The sequence below is a fragment of the Onychomys torridus genome, chromosome 20 (assembly GCF_903995425.1).
Source record: "Onychomys torridus chromosome 20, mOncTor1.1, whole genome shotgun sequence".
Lineage (NCBI taxonomy): Eukaryota > Metazoa > Chordata > Mammalia > Rodentia > Cricetidae > Onychomys > Onychomys torridus.
The window spans coordinates 7,252,928-7,274,563 of record NC_050462.1 but is presented as its reverse complement, the minus strand read 5'-3'; the positions used below and the strand labels follow the sequence as shown (position 1 = coordinate 7,274,563).

The following is a 21,636-nucleotide window of genomic DNA, read 5'->3' as shown; positions in this document are numbered from 1 at the left end:
CTCACAGGGCACCAAGTGCTGAGGCAGGGGCTTTCTGGAGTTAAGGGCAAAACCACCACACACTGTCACAAAATTCAACCTGTCTGGATTCTATGACTCAGGACCAGCACCGGCTCCATCAGAACAGCCGTCAACTCTGTGAAAGTCTCACTGTGTCACATAGCCTGGTCCCAAACCTCTGGGCTCAGGTGGTCTTCTAGCTATAGCCTCCCAAACAGCTGGAATCACAAGTGCACACCACTGTGCTGCAGCTGGCGGCCAGTAGTTGATAGGTGCCCATCACCATGTCCTGTATGCAATCACAGAGACTTACCTCACTTAGTCCTTTCAGCAAGCCCATGGAGTGCATACTGTTATCCTTATCTTACAGGAGTTCAATCGAGGCACAGAGAAATCACACAATTTTCTGAAGGCCACACAACCACCCAACAAGAAGACTAGCATTTAACCTGAGAGGTCTGGCTCCGGAATCTGTGTTTTAACTCCCTTCCCCCAAACCATGGGAATCTGACTGCCATGGTAAACAGTGGACATTTTTTTAAATCAACAGGAGGACTAGCAAGGTGGCTCAGCAGACAGGAACACTTGCATGTGATCCCTGGGACACAGCAGAAGGAGAGAGCCGACTCCTACACGTTAGCTCTGACTCTGCAGGTACGCTGTGGTATATGTGCATGCGTCCGCCGCACCCAGCCAATCAATATTCTTAAGAACGAAAACATAAATAAATCAAATGGAGTCCATCTATTATTTTTATTTCTATGAAGAGCAGCACAGTATTCACCAAGGCGCCACCTGGGTAATCAAGAGGTGCTCACCATATCTAGTGATGGCTCCAGTCACATGACCAGACCCCCACTAGGGACAGGGTCCCAGCTTCAGCCTTAGGAGCTAGACCCCAGATGGTAACCCTGGTATATGGTCTTCCCACATCCACCAACTTCAAAACCACACTTCGTACCCCGCAGTTTCCAGGCCAGCAACAGTGAGCACAGGAATGAGCACCATTTTGCTCACGCCGACATTTCACATGGGACTGAATCTGCACTATTCCCCAACAAATGACACATTTTCATTTGTGTCCCTCATTCAAAACAAGGCAATTGCCCTGGGTCTCAGAGTGACGGGGGCGAGAGGTTCTTTCATTCACAAATGTGGCGCGGGTCTGAGGAGAGCAAATAAACTGATATTTGAAGAAAATGGACTCATGAGAACTCACCCGGGAGGGCAGAAGCCAAGCTCCTCAGGCGTCTAATACCAAAGATCCCTGCTATGTGACCAGGGCTGCTGCGGGTGATGCTATTTTCTGAGTGTGACAGGATCATCCAGATGACGTAGGTGAGGCAGGCTTGCTTATGAAGGAACCAAAAGCTCCTCTTTCACAAGTGACCTTTGTGTGAGAAGCTCCAACAGCCTGCTTTAATTAAGGCTGATATTTATATTGTTATATTTACAAAGAGCCCTGGCAAGGAAGCCCATTTCACTACCCGAAACATTGTCACCGTGCTCGGGGAAACCCCCACAAGTCAGCCCGAGAGCTGCCCAAGGCTCCCCGGGGCTGGACCCCACCTGAGTGTCACCACCTCAACACCTGATTGTGTCACATGTTCTCATGAACACAGGCACAAGGGGAAGCATCAGAACCCTAATAATGTCGCCAAAAGTGTGATGTCACGAATACAGTGCCCCTCCTCGTCACGGAACTAACTCTGCCAAAGTAGAAACAGAAGCAGAGTAGTGGTGGCGCACGCCTTTAACCCCAGCACTCGGGAGGCAGAGGCAGGCAGATCTCTGTGAGTTCGAGGCCAGCCTGGTCTACAGAGTGAGATCCAGGACAGGCACCAAAACTACACAGAGAAACCCTGTCTGGAAAAACCTAAACCAAAAAAAAAAAAAAAAAAAAACAACAACAAACAAAAGAAGTAGGAACAGGAGCGGGTGGAGATTAGAAAGTGAACTCCTGGGCTGGAGAGATGGCTCAGAGGTTAAGAGCACTGACTGTTCTTCCAGAGGTCCTGAGTTCAATTCCCAGCACATGGTGGCTCACAACCATCTATAATGAGATCTGGTGCCCTCTTCTGTGTACATGATAAATAAATAAATAAATCTTAAAAAAAAAAAAAAAGAAAGAAAGAAAGAGAGTGAACTCCTTTTGCAGACAAGAGAACAGCAACGTGTACACTGGTGCTGGAGAGGCGGCTCAGAAGCTGGCCGCCAGAGCTCCGCAAGCCACCATGAGCTAGAAGCTGTGTCCCCCAGCAGACAATGTGGGGTACTGGGAAGAAGCCCCAGCACACTGGGTGCTCTCTGGTCCTCTATCTGCTAATCAGTTCCACAAAGCACTGGGGAACAGCCTATGGCTATGGCAATCCCAGCACTCAGGAAGCCGAGGTAAGTGTACCAAGTCAGGCCAGCCTAGGCAGGTGGCAGAAAACCTGTCTCAAAAAAAAAAAAAAAATTGTAGGCATTCTGTTTTGATTTGGGCTTGTGGTTTCTTGGTGTATGATGATAAAAAAAAAAAAAAAAAAAAAAAAAACACCTGTAACAAAATGTATCATCCTAATTACTTTTAAGTGTATTCTGCGGCTTCAAGTACATTCTCTCCCCTGGGTTCCCACCACCACCATCCAGCTCCAGAGCGCTCGCGCTCTCTCTCTCTCTCTCTCTCTCTCTCTCTCTCTCTCTCTCTCTCTCAACACTCACTGGGTAACACCCGCCCCCGCAGCACCACTCTGCCATGAAGCACCTGTCCTTCACATAATGTCCCAGGTCCATCCACGGTGAAGCACTCACCATTTCCTCCCCTCTCCTAACAGTGCCCACGTGGAGGTCAGAGAATGAGTGGAGGCTGGCTCTCTTCTGCCACTGGGCCCCGGGAACCAAACTTAGGTCCTGAGGCTCGGCAGCACACCCGCCTTTGCCAGCCAAGCCATCTCCGACCCTCTATTATATACTTCTGACAAAGCCCCATACTGGCTTTCTTAGCAGCTGCCCGGCCTGAATTGCTTTTTTAAAGACCTCTCCCTCAAAGCTGGGTGGTGGTGGTGGCGGCGCACGCCTTTAATCCCAGCACTCGGGAGGCAGGGGCAGGCGGATCTCTGTGAGTTCGAGGCCAGCCTGGTCTACAGAGCGAGATCCAGGACAGGCACCAAAGCTACACAGAGAAACCCTGTCTCCAAAAAACAAATATTTAAAAAAAAATTTTTAATAAAAACAAATTAAAAAAAGACCCCCCCTCAGAAAATCATTGACTAAATTCTGTCTTTACTGCTGACAGGAAAAGAAAATGAACAAAAGCAAGATTTGGGTAGAGTCTGTTATCCTCCCTCTATTCAAGCAACTATTCTAAACCACATAAAGATCTGAGCCTGGAGAGTACAGCTGGGTCAACCTTGTTTGTCCCCTTTATATTCAGATATGCAAAATGACTCTCCATTAATGAAAAGCGTTCAGTCAGGCAAGCCTGTCACTGTCACAGAGCAAATGTGGGGAGAGTACCAAGTAGAAAGCCATGGCCTGGGCTGTACCAAGGGATTTCCTCACATACTCAAAAGGCAAGGTGACTGGCATTCGGGCAGGCAGCCTAGAGAACTGTAAAAATTGACCGAGTGGGTACTGGGGAGATGTCTTAGTCAGCAAACGTACCTGCCACTCAAGCAGGAAGACTGACCCCCCAGCACTCACATAAAAAGCTGGAAGCAACGGTGTGGGTGTTCGAAACCCCAACACTACATGCAGACAGAGAGAGAACTGGATCCCTAACCAATGTGTTCTGGGTTCAGTGAGAGACCCTGTCTCAAAATTTAAGGTGGGGGTAAGATCCAGGAAGACACTGGATGTTGACCTCTGGCCTCCACGTGCAAGCACGCACATACATGTCTTGGACATCCACATGAACGTACATATAATGGGAGTGAGCGAGGCAGTAAGAGAGAGAAATGAGCAAGTATATTACTTCTCCCCGGCATTATTCCAGGAACCAGACAGGAATGTGCTAGGAAGGTGAGCTTGAGTGAGGGCCCCATGGCTGCCGGGGGCAGCAATGCTTGTGGGCTCTGGCTCTTGGTGCTCAGCCAGTGCCATTTCTCCATCTCAAACTTGTACCTGTCCAGTCGGCCCTCTTTCCAACCTGAGGGGACGGAGGGGTTACTAATGTACGCCTCCCCTCTCAGACAGATTCGTCCCCCTCTATCTAACCCAAAGTCAACTCTTTTCCTTGAAGTCCCCTTGGTCATGGTGTTTTACCACAGCAACAGAAAAGGAATTAATGCCCAATTATTTTTTAGATTTTATTTTTGTTTTTAATCTTTTGACACAGGGTCTTTCCATGTAGCCCTGATTGAACTGGAACTCACTAATATAGACCAGGCAAGCCTCAAACTCAAAGAGCTCCACCTGCCTCTTCTTCCCAAGTGCTGGGATTAAAGGTGTGAGTCACCAAGTCTGGCCCACAGTATATTTCTATATTTGTAAATCAACAAAAGATTTAAGATAGATGTTCCTTGGCTTAGAAAAGGTTAGCGTCCTATAGCCCACGGTAAATTCAAAATATCATAGTTGAAATGCATGTGGCCAGTAGGAAGGGTGGCTCACTGTCAAACCATTTACAAGGTTTATAAGGTTTTGGATCGATCTCTAGCACTGGAGGGCTGGGAGCATTTAATACATTTAACCAATTGAAATACATAGCCCAGTCTAGCCTACAGAGAACACTTAGTGTCTTAGGGTGTCTATTGCTGTGAAGAGACACCATGACCATGGCAACTCTTTTTTTTAAATATATTTATTTATTAAAATTTTTTCCATTTTACATACCAACCCCAGTTCCCCCTCCCTCCCCTTCTCCCACCTCCTCACCTCCCTCCCACTCTACCCCCATCCACTCTTCAGAGTGGGTAAGGCCTCCCACGGTAGTCAACAAAGTCTGGCATACCAAGTTGAAGGAGAGCCTAGCCCCTCCCCCTTGTATCAAGGCTGAGCAAGGTATCCCACCACAGGGAATGGACTCCAAAAAGTCAGTTCACGCACCTGGGATAAGTCCTGGTCCCGCTGCCAGGGACCCCACAAACAGATCAAGCCACACAACTGTCAATCACATTCAGCGGGCCTAGTTCAGTCCCATGCAGGTTCCCGAGCTGTCAGTCCAGAGTCAGTGAGTTCCAACTAGCACTGGTCAGCTGTCTCTGTGGGTTTCCCCAGCATGATCTTGATCCCTCTTCTTCTTCTTCTTCTTTCTTCTTTCTTCTTTCTTCTTCTTCTTCTTCCTCCTCCTCCTCCTCCTTCCTCCTCCTCCTCCTCCTCCTTCTTCTTTTTTGCATGCCGAATGCCATTTATTGAAGGAGGGATGAGGTCTTAAACACAGGCTTACAGCACAATGGGAGAACCCTGGAGGGCAGAAGTTCGCTTCTGATGGTTTTTTTTTTTTTTTTTTTTTTTTTTTTAATCTGAGGATCGAACCCCGGCCTTGTGGTGGTGCACACCGGTAGGATTTGCTGAAGGAGGCGGAGGCAGGAGGATCATGAGTTCAAGGCCAGCCTGGGCCTTTGGAATTTGCCCCACGTGAACGCCAGATATTGGTGAAATTATTAAGGCCACTCCACGTAGTTAAAAGGGAGGTTTATTTTGTGGGGTAACTTACAAATGAAGGGATAGGTTGTAGGGTCTGGCAAAGGTATGGCGCAGTCCGGCGGTGTTCTCTGGAGAACTCTGCTCGGTCTACCTCCTGCGTCCAGCGTCCCAGAACCAAGAGAGAGCCCTCCTCTCGATCCTGGGTCTTCCGATTCCTCCTCCGCCCCGCCTTGTGGGCATGGCCATTACCGAAGCCTCAATGGGGGTTGGAACTTCCAGGCCAATGCTGGGTTGGCTATCCACTACATCTGATGTTTTTCTTTCTTTTTTTTTTTTTTTTTTTTGATCTGAGGATCGAACCCCAGCCTTGCACTTGCAGCGAGCGCTATACCACTGAGATAAATCCCCAACTTCTGATGTTTTACAATCTTGCATCTAAGCTGATAACGCCCAATATGCTGGATACACAAACAAGGAACTTCCCTTAAGCATTCAGGAGGGTGGAATCTAGCAGGGAATTAGCATAGGGAGGATATCAAGGTCAAGGTCAGCAAGCAAGGCAACAGTTACCCAAAACGGGGGCCAGGGCCCTACAGGTTCCCCCCCCCCTTTTACTAAAAAATGAGCTTCTGACTTAGGTTGCGTGGGACATCAGCAGGTCACCTTACCCATCATGTCTTACCTCTCCTGTCCAGGCCACACAGGCGTTCTATCTTAGGTTGGTGATGGCCCCCAGACATTACCTGTCTCTGAATACTCATTATCATAGAGGCTCAATTGTGTGAGAGCTGCAGAGTTAACTGTTCATGGCAACTCTTATAAAGAAAACATTTAATTGAGGTGGCTTGCTTAGTTTCAGAGGTTCAGTCCATTATCATCATGGCGGGGAGCCCATATGGCAGTGGGCAGGCAGACATGGTGCTGGCTACATCTTGATCAGAAGGCAACAGGAAGTGGTCTCTGTGTCACACTGAGCAAAGCTGGAGCAAAGGGACCTCAAAGCCCACCTCCATGGTGATATACTTCCTCCAACAAGGTCATACCTACTTCAATAAGGCTACACCTCCTAATAGTCCCTTTGGGATTATGGGGGCCAATTACATTTGATCTACCACACTTGGGTTAGATTACAACTAGACAAAACCACCCTACACAGCATACTGTAGAGTGTGGGCTGTTTCTCTCACCATCCCTGCTAGTGCATCTCGACCCTTCTAAGAAATGACTTTGACAGGGACAAGCACACAAACTCTAGCTCCTTCCAGGACACTACCCCAGCAGCTGCAGCGGCTGATCCAAGGCAAGCTGCCTGACTCATGGTCCCGCCCACCTCTTGGCATGGGTACTCGCCTCAAAACAAGCAAACCAGGCCAGAGGCTTTCTGTATTTCTGCTTTGATTTCATAGCTTTGCTGAGGTGCAAATTGTATGCAATAAGCCACATAGCCAGTATGGAAGTCCAAAGAGACGAGGAGCACCCCTCAACCCTGGAGGCTGCAGAGCTCTCTCCCTCTGCCCCTGCTGAGTTTGGGGGTCAGATTCCTACACTTATCTCTGGAATGTTCTACAAATGAGGTCATCCAATAAGCAGTGTTTTTTATAACCTGGTTTTCCTACTTGCTAACCACAGGATTTTTAGCACCTACAGACCTATGTGTCAGCACTACACAGGGAATGAGGCAAGAGTTATTAGTTATAAAGCCCAGGTGAGGAAATCAGCACATACCATTCTGAAAAGGGACACAAAGGGCTGGCACTTGGGGAAGGGGGGGCAGGGGGAGGACGACAATGCGGATGACGTCACTTATATCTCTTCTATTAATCTAAAGGGAAACTCTGCTTTCCCACCAGGATTCTGCATCATCTCCAGGGACAAACAACCCACGACAAATAGAATTACTCATCTAGAAGAAATTGCTAATGCACATGACATTTATCCTACTCCCACTGGAAGTTAAAATTGTACCTTATTACTCTGTAATATCTATAATTCCCACCACTCCGTAGAAATCCATCACACTTCCTCAAGTTCCAGAAATAAAACCATACACAACTGCATTGAAATGAGATTAAATGTAATGGTTTGATGACAATTTAATCTTAAGGTAAGTCATTTAATAAAAAGTAAACTTAACCGCTCAAGAGAAAAGGTATGTAGCTTCAAGGGGCAAAGTTTCTTGGAAGAAAACCGAGCCAAAGATACCCAAAGATGAAACACTCAACAGGCTTGTCACCAGGGTCCAGAGGAGGCAGAAAAGGACTGAACATCGATGCCTTTCCTAAGCCACACACTGCGGAACCTCACAGTCATGGTCTCAGTTAACACGGGAATTCCAAGAGGCAAATTTCCAATCTGCAGAGGACATCCAGGCCAGAGTCACGCCAGCAAAGCATTCAGTGTGGGCAAATGCCAACCACACAGTAGGTTCTTTAGAAAAGTCTGTCCATTCTTTTTCCTGCTCTGTTGTGTGATAATCTTTTTGTACACTGTGAAGATGTATCTCTGCCAAGGCACCTTCTTATTGGTTTAATAAAGAGCTGAGTGGCCAATAGCTAGGCAGGAAGAGGTTAGACAGGACTTCTGGAGACAGAGAGGAACTATGGGAGGAATCTGAGGTGCTCGGGATGCAGAGCACGTCAGACATACAGTATGATGGAGAGGTAACAAGCCTTATGGCAGAATGTAGAGTAATATCAGTGGGTTAATTTAAGTTTTAAGAGATAGTTGGGACCAAGCCTAAGCTAAGGTCAAGCTTCCAAAATTAATAAGAAGTCTCTGTGTCATTATTTTGGAACTGGGTTGGACACATTTGGTGCTCCAGTGGATGGAGGTCACACCAGCCACTGCTTCTACTGGTGCCACAGCTCAGCCCAGCAACTTCACAGGGCTGGGGCAGGTAAATGCAGCTCCCGGGTGGTGACCATGGGCATAAGCTCAGCTCTCACAGACCCAAGGGGGACAGAGCCAGCCGCCAGCACCATGTGTTAGCAGAACCACAGGAGCCTGCACACTCAAAGAAGGAGCCTGTACACTCACAGGAGGAGCCTGAGCACTCACAGGAGGAGCCTGCACACTCACAGGAGAAGCCTGCACACTCACAGGAGCCTGCACACTCACAGGAGGAGCCTGTACACTCACAGGAGGAGCCTGCACACTCACAGAAGGAGCCTGTACACTCACAAGAGCCTGCACACTCACAGGAGGAGCCTGTACACTCACAGGAGGAGCCTGCACACTCACAGAAGGAGCCTGCACACTCACAGGAGCCTGCAAACTCATAGAAGGGCTTTGCAACATTTTAGCAACATTTTCTGGGAGCCATAGTGCATGGGCCCATGCTGCAGCAGTTTCTCTGGCTGACTTGTATGCTCACTATGTGCAACCGCCCCTTCCTGTCTAGGTGATGGATCGCCGCAGGTAGCCTGGCCCTTTAAGGCTTGGCTCATGTGGTCAGAGAGCCATGCAAACAGGCGGGTCCAGAACTAGAAAACCGCTGAACAGGTACAGTATACTTGAAAATATCATAGTCGATATGAGAAAACTCATCTCTCTTATAAATGAAGTGACTCTGGAGAAGCCTGGGATGGAATCAGAAGCTGATGAGGAAAAGCAAGGGGTCGGAGCAACTGTACAAAGGGTTCAGGAGGTACTTTTTGCTGGAAATGGCATTTCTAGTGGGTCTCCTAGAGAAGTGCAGGTTTGTAGACGAGGTGAAAGACCTTAGGCTGTGCTGGACTCTTACCTTGCTGCTGGCCAAAGGAGTCCAACTCCTAGGTGGAGGGACTACTTTCCTTTTCATGCCCAAGATTTTCCATCTTTCTGTCCTGCCTCAAAAACTTCTCGTAACACTGACTTGCAGCAGACAAAATAATGGCTAATTAAAGTCTTCCCACCATGACCCCTAGAGCCCATGACTCAAAAAGGGGAGAGGATAGGGCCGCTCTTCAGACATGAAGAGAGCATCCTTGGCTACCCAGGTGGGCCCTAATGTAAGTAAGTGCAGGATCCTTGGGAATGGAAATGGAAACAAGGCAGGAGTCAGGCAGTGAGGTGTGAGGAGCTTCAATCAGCCATTACCTTCCTTTTTCCAAATGGAAGGGACTACAAAGATCACCAGAACCTGCTGGGTGGTGATGGCGCACGCCTTTCATCCCAACACTCAGGAGGCAGAGGCAGGAGGATCTCTGAGTTGGAGGACAGCCTGGTCTACAGAGCGACTTCCAGGACAGCCAGGGCTACCCAGAGAAACCCTATCTTGAAAAACCAAAGGGGGGGGGGGGGGGGGAGAACACCAGAAGCTTCTAGAAGCTGGACGAGCAGGGATACATTCTTCCCAAGACAGAAGAGGAGAAGGCAGCCTTGCTAACTCCAGTTTGGCTTTAGCCCGGGGGTCTGCCCCAGAGCTGTGCGAACACTACTGTATGCCCTGCAGTATGCAGACTATGACTCATGGACGAGAGCCAAACACAGGGCTGCAGCCTCCACTCTTGCCCTGGGCATATGGTGGCACTTCCCAGAGGCTGGGACGTCTGTACCATAACAGACGAAACGCAGAATCTGCCGGAAAACCCAGCACTCTTGTATTAATCTGCACATCACAGAAACTTGCAAAACTATGAAACTATGCTGATATCCTAGCTTTTTTTATTTTGAAAAGTCATTTTCTATAGAAAGAAGTCATGCCAGGTGGTGATGGCACACACCTTTAATCCCAGCACTCGGGAGGCAGAGGCAGGGGGATCTTTGAGTTGGAGGCCAGCCTGGTCTACAGAGTGGCCTTTCATCCCAACACTCAGGAGGCAGAGGCAGGAGGATCTCTGAGTTGGAGGACAGCCTGGTCTACAGAGTGAGTTTCAGGACAGCCAGGGCTACAGAGAGAAACCCTGTCCCAAAAAACAAAAAAAAATAAAAAATAAAATGAGCCATTTATGTTACAGATAACAATTTGTCACATTAAACAAATCACTAGGTACATTTTTTAAACCTCTCCATTTTTATTTCTACGCACCTACAAGTATAATTCCACATAAACAAAGTTTCTAGGATCTTTAAGAAGCTTTGTAGGTTTGTTGTTTTTTGCTGGTTTGTTTGTTTGTTTTAATGGCACAAGGTACTTAATCAAAGGCCTCAAACATGCCAACTACATACTGAACCCCTGAAAAACCTTTTCTCCGAAGGAATTTCACGTTTACAAAAAGTTCTGAAAGCATAAAGTTAGGAAACAGCTACCTTAGCTATACCTACCCTGCTTACTAAGTCAGTTAAATATCTACCTCGAAAATGATCATCCCAAGATGCTCAGGGGCTAGAGAGAGGGCTCAGTGGTTACCGGCACAGACTTCTCTCTCGCAAGACGAGGGTTCGAGTCCCAGCACCCACATGGCAGCTCACAGCCATCTACACTCCAGTTCCAGGCAATCTGATGCCTTCTTGTGGCCTCAGTCAGCACCAGGCATACACACAGTGCACATACATACAGGCAGGCAAACGGATACATATAAAATAAAAATAAATCTTTTAAAAGCATATTTGTTAAACCAATGAGTCCTAAATGGATAAAAGTGATATACTCTGCTATTAAATGCGCTGCTCACATATATTATTCGAAAAAAGCAGAAACAAAAGGGGGGCTGGAGAGATGGCTCAGCAGTTAAGAGCAACTTGCTACACATCCAGAGGACCCAGGTTCAATTCCTAAGCCCATAAGGAGGCTCACAACCATCTATAACTACCATCCTAGGGCACTCCAAACTCTCTTCTGGCTGGTATCGCAAGCGTGTGCCCCACACCTGGTTTTCTACAGATCTAGGTACCAAACCCGAGGCTTTGTGCATGCTGAGCAAGTGCTCCTCCAATTCCTCCCAGTCTCAGCCCTGTATTCAGGTTTTGTCAAAACTGATCAGCTCACTTAGCATGGAACAGTTATTCAAACCCACAGTAAACTTAAAAGATGAGCTGGGCCAGTGAGAGTCTGTTCAGCAGGTAAAGGCAATCGTCGAGTAAGCCAGACAACCTGAATTCAACCACCCAGAACCCACATAAAGGTAGAAGAAAGCACCAATTCCCAAATGTCATCCTTTGACCTCCACGTGCATGTGACGGCACACATGCACACAATAATAATAAAGGTTTTTTCGTTTTTGTTTTTTTCCAGAGGTGAGAACCGAACCCAGGACCTTGTGCTTGCTAGGCAAGCGCTCTACCACGGAGCTAAATCCCCAGCCCCAATAACAAAGTTTTTTTAAAAGTTCCCTAAAGTGAAGTGTAACAGGAAACTTAAAAGGTCTTATTAATGAAAGCAAACCTGAAGCCAGTTTCTGGGGTGATTGCTGGAAGATCAGAGAAGCAGAACAAGCCACGGCTACCTCACCTTGCTAGTTCCTCAGGTGATCCTGTTTCCTCAGGCTGGAAGCTTCTGAGTCCTCCTCCACATGAATCTCAGCTGAACTGTGTTGCTCCAAAGCCTGAATGCTTATCCAGCCAGATGCTTAACTAACTACATGCTTTACTCTAATTGCCCTGGTTTCTGGCCCTCACGCCTTATATACCTTTCTCTTTCTGCTGTCACTGCCTGGGATTAAAGGTTGGGTTTCTGGGATTAAAGTCGTGGGTCACCATGCTTAGCTGTTTCTAAAGTGGCCTTGAACACACAGAGATCCACCTGGCTCTGTCTCCCAAGTGCTGGGATTAAAGGCATACGCCACCACCGCCCAGCTTCTGTTATGGCTTGCTCTGACCCATTTTCTAGCCACCATTTTTGGCTCTGTTCTAGTGGCTGTCTGTTCTCTGACCCCAGATATGTTTATTTCGGGGAACACACAATATTCCAGGGAACACAATACCCACCACAGTGAAGGACCAACTCACTAACTAGGAAGTTTTCAACCAGCTATCCGCCACTCACCCCGTCTATGCACTAGCTGTACTTAATAAAATGTGACCATGGTCTTCTAGGACTCGGATGGTGCATGGAAGGCACACTGGAAGAAGCAGAATTCTTCACCAACTAAACATATGCTTTTTTTTTTTTTTAAGATTTATTTATTTATTATGTATACAGCATGTATGACTGCAGGCCAGAAGAGGGCACCAGATCTCATTACAGATGGTTGTGAGCCACAATGTGGTTGCTGGGAATTTAACTCAGGACTTCTGGAAGAGCAGTCAGTGCGCTTAACCTCTGAGCCATCTCTCCAGCCCTAAACACATGCTTTTAACATTTGGGAAATTGTAAAGCTTTCAGAAACTCTTCTCTTCCTCTTTTCCTTTCTCTACAATATATACCGTCAGTTCAGAAAGGACAGTGAGGATTTGGCTGACCATGCACAAGCAAGCCAGCACTGACCTCAAAAGGCATCTCACCAGCATAGGATGCTTCCCGAGGGCCAGGCACTTCCCTCCACTGTGAAGCAGACAGAGCGCAGGGGCGTGCGCGCACATGCGCACACGCGCACACACCACACACACACACTCGCAGTCAAGACCATAGATAGTCACAGGGATGACATCTGAATGTCATCTTCGTATTGAAGCAGCCATATACACAAAAGGACAATCAGAATGGCTTTGTGACTCAGCCATTCACAAGTTAGTAGCCTTAAAGGCAAGCAGACACCAATGGCTAGAAAATGGGCTATCAACAAAGGGCCAAGACTGTCTATGTCCTCCTACCTGCTACAGGGAAAGACATTCTCGGAAAGTGTGAAAGTTACCATGTAGGATGTTTGTCCCTCAACCCTTTCCCTATGACTGTTGTGATTTCTATATCAGAGACTACCAACAATATCCGCCTAACAAAGGACCACTTCTAAAGAAAGCACTGTGCGCCAGGCGGCGGTGGCGCTCACCTTTAATCCCAGCACTCGGGAGGCAGAGGCAGGTGGATCTCTGTGAGTTCGAGGCCAGCCTGGTCTCCAAAGCAAGTTCCAGGACAGGCGCAAAGCTACACAGAGAAACCCTGTCTCGAAAAACCAAAAAAAGAAAAAGAAAAGAAAGCATTGTGCAACTCGTAAGATGCCAAGAAAGGTACAAAGACAGCAGAAAACACCCACATCCTACGTCCTGCCAGGAAAGAAAAACGCACGTGCCACGCACTCACACGCGCGCACGCACACCTGGTTCTCCAGTCTTACCCCCGTCTCCAACTTCACCCTCACCCTGTGTTCTCCAGCCTCACCTCCCCTGTGTTCTCCAGCCTCACCTCCCCTGTGTTCTCCAGCCTCACCCTCCCCTGTGTTCTCCAGCCTCACCCTCCCCTGTGTTCTCCAGCCTCACCTCCCCTGTGTTCTCCAGCCTCACCTCCCCTGTGTTCTCCAGCCTCACCTCCCCTGTGTTCTCCAGCCTCACCTCCCCTGTGTTCTCCAGCCTCACCCTCCTCTGATCTCCAGCCTCACCTCCCCTGTGTTCTCCAGCCTCACCCTCCCCTGTGTTCTCCAGCCTCACCCTCCCCTGTGTTCTCCAGCCTCACCCTCCCCTGTGTTCTCCAGCCTCACCCTCCTCTGATCTCCAGCCTCACCTCCCCTGTGTTCTCCAGCCTCACCTCCCCTGTGTTCTCCAGCCTCACCTCCCCTGTGTTCTCCAGCCTCACCCTCCTCTGATCTCCAGCCTCACCTCCCCTGTGTTCTCCAGCCTCACCCTCCTCTGATCTCCAGCCTCACCCCACTGTGATCTCCAGCCTCACCTCCCCTGTGTTCTCCAGCCTCACCCTCCTCTGATCTCCAGCCTCACCCCACTGTGATCTCCAGCCTCACCTCTCTGTTGTTCTCCAGCTTCACCCTCCCTGTGCTCCTCAGCCTCACACTCCCTGGGCTCTCCAGCCTCACCCCTAACCAGCTTGTACTATATGGCTCTAAGAATCCCATCTCCACTTTCTTAGAATTGAAAGAGTCTTCCTACACTCCCTGCCTTTACGGTGGGTTTGGGGATCCAAACTCCTGTCCCCATGTTTGCATAGCAAGTTCTTTAACTGCTGAACCATCTCTTCAACTTGATACATTGAGAAGCTTGTCTACAACATTCCTGGGCTGGAGATGTAGCCCACTTGGCAGAATGCTTCCGTAACATCAACAAAGCCCTGGGTTGGCTCCAACATCCACATCCCAGTTAGGTACAAACTCAATCAGCAAACAGCTCCTATGCTGAGCTGTGCCAGCAGCTCTCGTCCATGGTGTGTGTCTTCTTACATGTTCAGAACAACAGAAAACCAAACCAGCACTGGGAAATGGGGTGAGATGATCCAGGAAACCAGCGAGATCACACACAAAAAGGCCCGTGTGTGTACAACTGCCAAGTGTAATTAAGTGTAATTTAATAGTGCAAATATGCCTATTTATCTAGGATAGAGTACAAAGATTCTCTAGATTCTTATGGGCTCCTGACTTCACATTCTGCCATTCCTATCTGCATAAGAAAGCACACTTCTGCTTGGACAATGGAGCATCATCCAATATCTGTAACATGCATTCTCACTAAACAAATTATTAGAAATTCCAAAGTACAGAACCCCCAAAATAGAGCTATTAATGCAAAAATGGGGCTTCAAGAGCAAATTTATTCAGGAAACAAAATATCGACATCTTTTCTTCCTGGAAATTTATGACTTTTAAAGGCTCTGGTGTGCTTCTAAAGCTAGTACTGAAAAACTCAGCCATAAAAATAAAACGTGTGTGGATATTTTTCTCCATTTCAACAGCTGTATCTCTCAAAAGATTGTGAAGCACAGTCCCAGAAATAGTAGTCTAAACTAACAAGATGCAAGTCTTGTCAATTATCCAAGAGTATCTCTTTAACCTGCAGCAGCTCCTTCAGGAATGTACGTGTGCCGGCACTTACTGTGAAGCATCTTATATATGGTGAGAATTTCTTATATGTGGTGAGAATTATCTTATATGTGGTGAGAATTATCTTATATATGGTGAGAATTATCTATATATGGTGAGAATTATCTTATATGTGGTGAGAATTATCTTACATATGGTGAGAATTATCTTACATATGGTGAGAATTATCTATATATGGTGAGAATTATCTTATATATGGTGAGAATTATCTTATATATGGTGAGAATTATCTTATATATGGTGAGAATTATCTTATATATGGTGAGAATTATCTTATATATGGTGAGAATTATCTTACATATGGTGAGAATTATCTTACATATGGTGAGAATTATCTTACATATGGTGAGAATTATCTTATATATGGTGAGAATTATCTTATATATGGTGAGAATTATCACATATGGTGAGAATTATCTTATATATGGTGAGAATTATCTTATATATGGTGAGAATTATCTTATATATGGTGAGAATTATCTTACATATGGTGAGAATTATCTTACATGTGGTGAGAATGATCTTACATGTGGTGAGAATGATCTTACATATGGTGAGAATTATCACATATGGTGAGAATTATCACATGTGGTGAGAATTATCTTACATATGGTGAGAATTATCACATATGGTGAGAATTATCACATATGGTGAGAATTATCTTATATATGGTGAGAATTATCTTACATGTGGTGAGAATTATCTTACATGTGGTGAGAATTATCTTACATGTGGTGAGAATTATCTTACATGTGGTGAGAATTATCTTACATGTGGTGAGAATTATCTTATATATGGTGAGAATTATCTTATATATGGTGAGAATTATCTTATATATGGTGAGAATTATCTTATATATGGTGAGAATTATCTTATATATGGTGAGAATTATCTTATATATGGTGAGAATTATCTTTGTGTCTCATGTTTATTTCAAACCCATTCTGCTTGCATCAATAGTCCCTGCTAAACACCTAAATTGTGTGTGTGCATGCTCACAGTTGTGTATGGTATATGTCTGTGTGCATGTGTCGGATGCATGCTTCATTGTGCACTCGTACAGAGGCCAGAGGAGGACTTCAGGTGCCCTGCTCTATCACTCTGCCTGATTGCCCTCATGCAGGGTCTCTCACTGAACCTGGAGCTCTCTGGGGGATTTTGTTTGGTTTTTAGCAAACCTGTCTAGCCAGCAAGCCCCTGGAACCCTCCTGTCTGTCTCCCCTGCTAGCTGGTGGTGCAGGCAGCTTTTATGTGGATTCTGGGGATCAGAACTCAGGCTCCCATCCTTACAAATACCTAATTTCTGATGGATTATCCAATTCTTTCAACCCAGAACTCCCATGTCTCTGAATAAAGCTCTTAACACTTCCCAGTAATCCCCAGCTTTGCTTCCACAGTTTATCTTCTTCCCCTATGGATTTGGAGAGAAGGAGGGAGGGAGGGAAGGAGGGAGGGAGGGAGGGAGGGAGGGAGGGAGGGAGGGAGGAAGGAAGGAAGGAAGGAAGGAAGGAAGGAAGGAAGGAAAAAAATAACAACAAACCCACAAGTTATCCAAATCCCAAGCTGGAGGAGTTAACCCTCTGAGGAAGACATCCTCTGTTCTGGAGACAAGAAAACAGACCAATCACCTGATGCACACACAGAGAAGCGGAAATACAATACACAGACAACAGGAACAAACCTCACACAAATACATCCAGCCCTTGGCACACCAGTGGTTTCTCAGAACAGGGATCTTGAGCCCAGCACTACTGATACTCGAAGCCACATAGCTCTTTAGCATGAAAATATTGTACTGGTCTCTACCCACCACAGGCCAGCAGCACTGCCCCTACCCACAGTGAGAAAAACAAAATGGTCTCTAGACTTAACCAAGTGTCCCCAGGGGCAAAGCTGCCCCCGCTGCACCCTGCTGACGACCATTTCCCCTCCAGCATCTAGATGCCAGGGTTCATAGTATGACATTTCATGTCCTAAATATACAAAGAACTTTTGAGCTGACTTCCAGATGGGATGCTAAAACAGTACAGAGGTGGGGACGATGAGTACCAGATGGACAAAGAAAGCAGTACCAGATTCCAAGTCTCCAGTTAAAACAAAACTGGGAATAGATTCCATCAGGATACTTTAAAATGTGACCAGTCCTGAAAACTGTCTCTGTCACAGAAAAACAAGCAAGTCTGGTAAACCGTGCACGTCAACAGAGCCTAAAGAGACAACTAAATGTAGTGTGCAATCCTGGATGGGATCCCGGGAAATGGTTGTTAGGTATAGAAAAAGAGCCGGGTGGTGGTGGTGGTGGTGGTGGTGGTGGTGGTGGTGGTGGCGGCGGCGGCAGCGCCGCCGCACACCTTTAATCCCAGCACTCAGGAGGCAGAGCCAGGCGGATCTCTGTGAGTTCCAAGCCAGCCTGGGCTACAAAGTGAGTTCCAGGACAGGCTCCAAAAGCTACACAGAGAAACCTTGTCTCAAAAAACTAAATGAATGAATGAATAAATATATAAAAGAAAAGAAAGGAAAAGAGGAGGAGAAGGGAAGGGAAGAGAAGAAAAGGGGCTCAGAATGGAAAATAGCTGTAGACTTTATAGGAACTACAGGTTTCACTGTATATCCAAAACTAACCTGAAAAAAAAAATTAACAAATTTCAGTTAAAATGCAAGAAAAGACTGGGAAAGAATGTATTAAAACAAAGCCTAAAGCCACAGCCCTTCCTTGCCTGGCAGGTGTTAGAAGTCATTGTACCTGAAGGAACTGTTTGAATTAATGAAAGGGATAAAGAGACCAGAAAATAAAATTCTTTTGTCAGACTCAGGAAGGGGGAAAGTAAAGCCACTTTATCCAGAGGTGCTAACTGAGGAGAGGAGGGGGCTCCAGTATCCCCAGTCAGTCCTCACCTGCTCTGCTGTCTGTAGCTCCCTTCTGCCAGACTACACATCCACGTAAGGCTGGTCCACAGCTGGGCACAGCCAGGCAGGTGAACAGATACTGAACCCCACTGAACCCCACGGCCCAGACTCAAACCTGAGAATCAGCAACCTTAAAACCCTGCTGGGTACTAACACATGCTCGCTGAAAGGTCACAGACATCGGCTGGAGGAGGGTAGGGAAGGTGAGCACCCAAATGAGACCAAGAAGTCAGGGCCAAACTTTAAAGTCCCTGCATTTTCAGGGGCAACATAGGAACTTTTTGTGATTGTGTTGTGGCACAGAGAGGACCTGCACACCGTGTATCCACAGTGAGGGACCTGCACACCTGTATCCACAGTGAGGGACCTGCACACCATGTATCCATAGTGAGGGGCCTGCACACCGTGTATCCACAGTGAGGGACCTGCACACCTGTATCCACAGTGAGGGACCTGCACACCATGTATCCATAGTGAGGGGCCTGCACATCGTGTATCCACAGTGAGGGACCTGCACACCGTGTATCCACAGTGAGGGGACCTGCACACCGTGTATCCACAGTGAGGGGACCTGCACACCCTGTATCCTCAGTGAGGGGACCTGCACACCTGTAACACTGGAGACTTAGCTTGTGCCTTCATTTTGCAAAGAGAAACTGAAGCTGAGAGATCAGGTAACTCGTTCAAGGCCAGGCATAGGACTGCCCTAAGCAGGAGACTAGGTGAGGGATGGCGGGTTGGGGGTGCTAAATCACTTCCTCCACCCCCTACAGTGGCTGTGATCTGCTGAGCATCCCAAAGGAGGAGAAGCAGAAGGTGGGAGGCAGGAAGAACAAACTTGCCAGGAAGGGCAGCTCCCACCTGGGAGGATAATGCAGGAGACTGGTGACGTTAAGGCCAGCCTGGGCTAGACAGCCCATCTCAAAGAACTTGCCGGGCCAAAAATGTCCGCCTAGATAAATCTTCTCTAAGGTCTGTAATTCCTAACCTCCCCAATGCAAATCTTCTTTCTACCACACCACAAAACAGCTTCGAAATCCAACTCTTGGCAAAAGAAAGCCAAAATCAATAGGCCACTCTTCCATAGACGTCTACATTGCTGACACCTCGGAATGTGCTGTGAAAATTATTCCAAGTGGGTTTGTTTCACTTGACCTGACCTCTAGCCAAAAGATGCAAACGGATCTTAAAAATCCTGCAAAAGGTGCCCTCACCAAATCCCTACCCCCACCCCGCCCAGTCACCTCCCCCCCAAAAGAATCGATATTAAATCCCGAGTCTCCTCTGATTGCTTCCAAGTCTACGGCTCACTGGCCCTTTACTCCAGGTTCCAAACGTCGACAGCAGGGAAGAAGCACAAAACAACAGACAGGACAATGGATTCCCAACCGTGGGGCAAAACCAGTCTTTGGTCAGGCCCCTTCCGTGCACCTCAGTCTCGCCTTTGCAATCTACAACAAATTGGTCGCGACCCCCTCCTCTGGAGGCTATGGGAGATTCAGGGACAATAGCAACACCTGACACTGGTACAGTCTGGTTCCCCTCTCCGTTCCTCCCCGCTTCCTGGTGGAGCCAAGTTCATTCACCTGGCCACAAGTACTCCTCTCCTCCTCACAGAGGGCCGTGGATAACCAGACCCCCACCCCCACTTCAAACAGAACATTTCACCCTACTCCATCCTGCACAAAGGAACCCGGCTCAGCCTCCTGACCAAGCCGCCTGCGCCGGAGCCTGTCTAGGAAGCGCCGCAGCTGGTTGGGCTGCCACTCTCCTTCCCAGGGTGAATGACAACACCTAACGGTGTCTGGGGTAACGTCTTCCGACTGACGCCCTTGGAACCCTCGCGGCGACCCAGAGCATTTCCGATGCGCACTCCCGGCTCAGCAATCCCCGGCTATGAAACAGCTTTCCCGGCAGGGGCAAGGGAAGCAAGAGTTGGGAAGTTTGGCACTCGCCTTCTCCGCGGGAGCCGCGCGGCAGAGGTAGGGTGCGGGGACCGAGCGTCCCCGAGTGGCGGCGCAGGCTGGGGCGCGCACTCACCGTCCGTGCTCCTCTTCGCCTCGTGGTAGCGCTCCCACAGGTAGCGTTTCATGTCCACGGCGGCCGGGGCAGTGCACAGGCGCCGAGCGCAGCTCGCACGCGGCCGTCCCCGAGCCGCAGCCCCGCTGCCGCCCCGCAGCCCCGCCGCCGCCCTTGCCCCGGCCCCGCGGGCCACCGCGGCCACTGTGGCCATGCCGCCTCCAAGCAGCCAGAGGCGCCGACAGCCAGCGCTGGGAGGACCCGGGACACCAGCCGGTGATTCCCGTGTCTGAGCGCGCGGCCTCGCGACCCGAACGCCAGCCTCCGAGGGGCGGGGCCTGGGCGGGGCCGGAGGCGAGGCCTGGGAGTGTGGGCGGGGTCTAGGCTCGAGTGGGAGGCGGAGTCAGAGGCGGGGCTTGGGGCAGCGGGGTGGGTGGGGCCTAGGGCTGAGTCAGGGGCGGACCTGGAGAAACGAGATGGGGCGGGGCCTTAGGTGCCCGGTCTGCCGCGGTCACTTCCTGACCCCGCGAGGCGTGGGGGCGGCGGGGGAGTGGTACTTGAGGACACAGGACTAAGTTGATTCGTCTCCGACCCTGTCGCCGCCTGCAGGACTCGGCGCTACCTTCCTCTTGCCCTCCGTGGCGGCCCCGATTGTGGTTGCTCTGACAGTGTACTCACTACACACCCCTGCCCTGGTCCCAGCCTCTAGGTGACCTCACTCCGCGTCAATGGCTTCTGCAGGTATCTCCCGGATCTTAGGTGCCCGTCTGAGACAGTCCTGAAGCCCATCCAAACCTGCCCTTTTAAGGGTAGCTGGGCCGAGGTCCCACACAAGGTCTAAAATCGCCTGCAAGATCCCACCCCCTGAAGAGTCTGTAAATCTTCAGATATAAAGCACATTCGAATTTCCCTGTCGGTGCACTGCCTCTGGAAAGCCGGACTCCCAACTCCAGAGAGGTCCTCTGGACGTGATTATCAGGCTCCCGCCCACGCTCACAGCACGCTTGATGCCTGCTCGGCTCACCTGCGAACTGCATTTGTTCCATGCCTTGTAGCTCTAAAAGCCAATAAACAGCAGCCGCCCCACCAGGCGCCATTTCTGTGTGCACTGAGTCAGACATGACTCCTGCAGGTCTATCATCCACCCAAGCCCTGCCTGAGAAGCACTGGGCCCCAGGGAATTCCCAAACTACCCCATGGTGACCACTGAGTGGGATGTAAATTAGGAAGAATAGCTGGCATATGTGAAATAGGTGGGTCACAGTTGTGGTTCTTAAATTGTGGGCTGGAAGAGTCAGCTGTT

At 48.6% G+C, this 21,636-nt stretch overlaps 1 protein-coding gene across 1 annotated transcript in view; it reads right to left on the bottom strand.

Annotated features, from left to right (window-relative positions):
- Positions 1 to 20,664, bottom strand: part of Nt5dc3 (5'-nucleotidase domain containing 3) — a 50,849-nt gene extending 30,185 nt beyond the window's left edge. The window contains exon 1 of the mRNA XM_036169861.1: positions 20,355 to 20,664. Within this exon, the coding sequence (XP_036025754.1) occupies positions 20,355 to 20,547 (193 nt within the window). The 5' untranslated portion in view covers positions 20,548 to 20,664. The remainder of the gene's footprint in view (positions 1 to 20,354) is intronic.
- Positions 20,665 to 21,636: the final 972 nt, after the last annotated feature.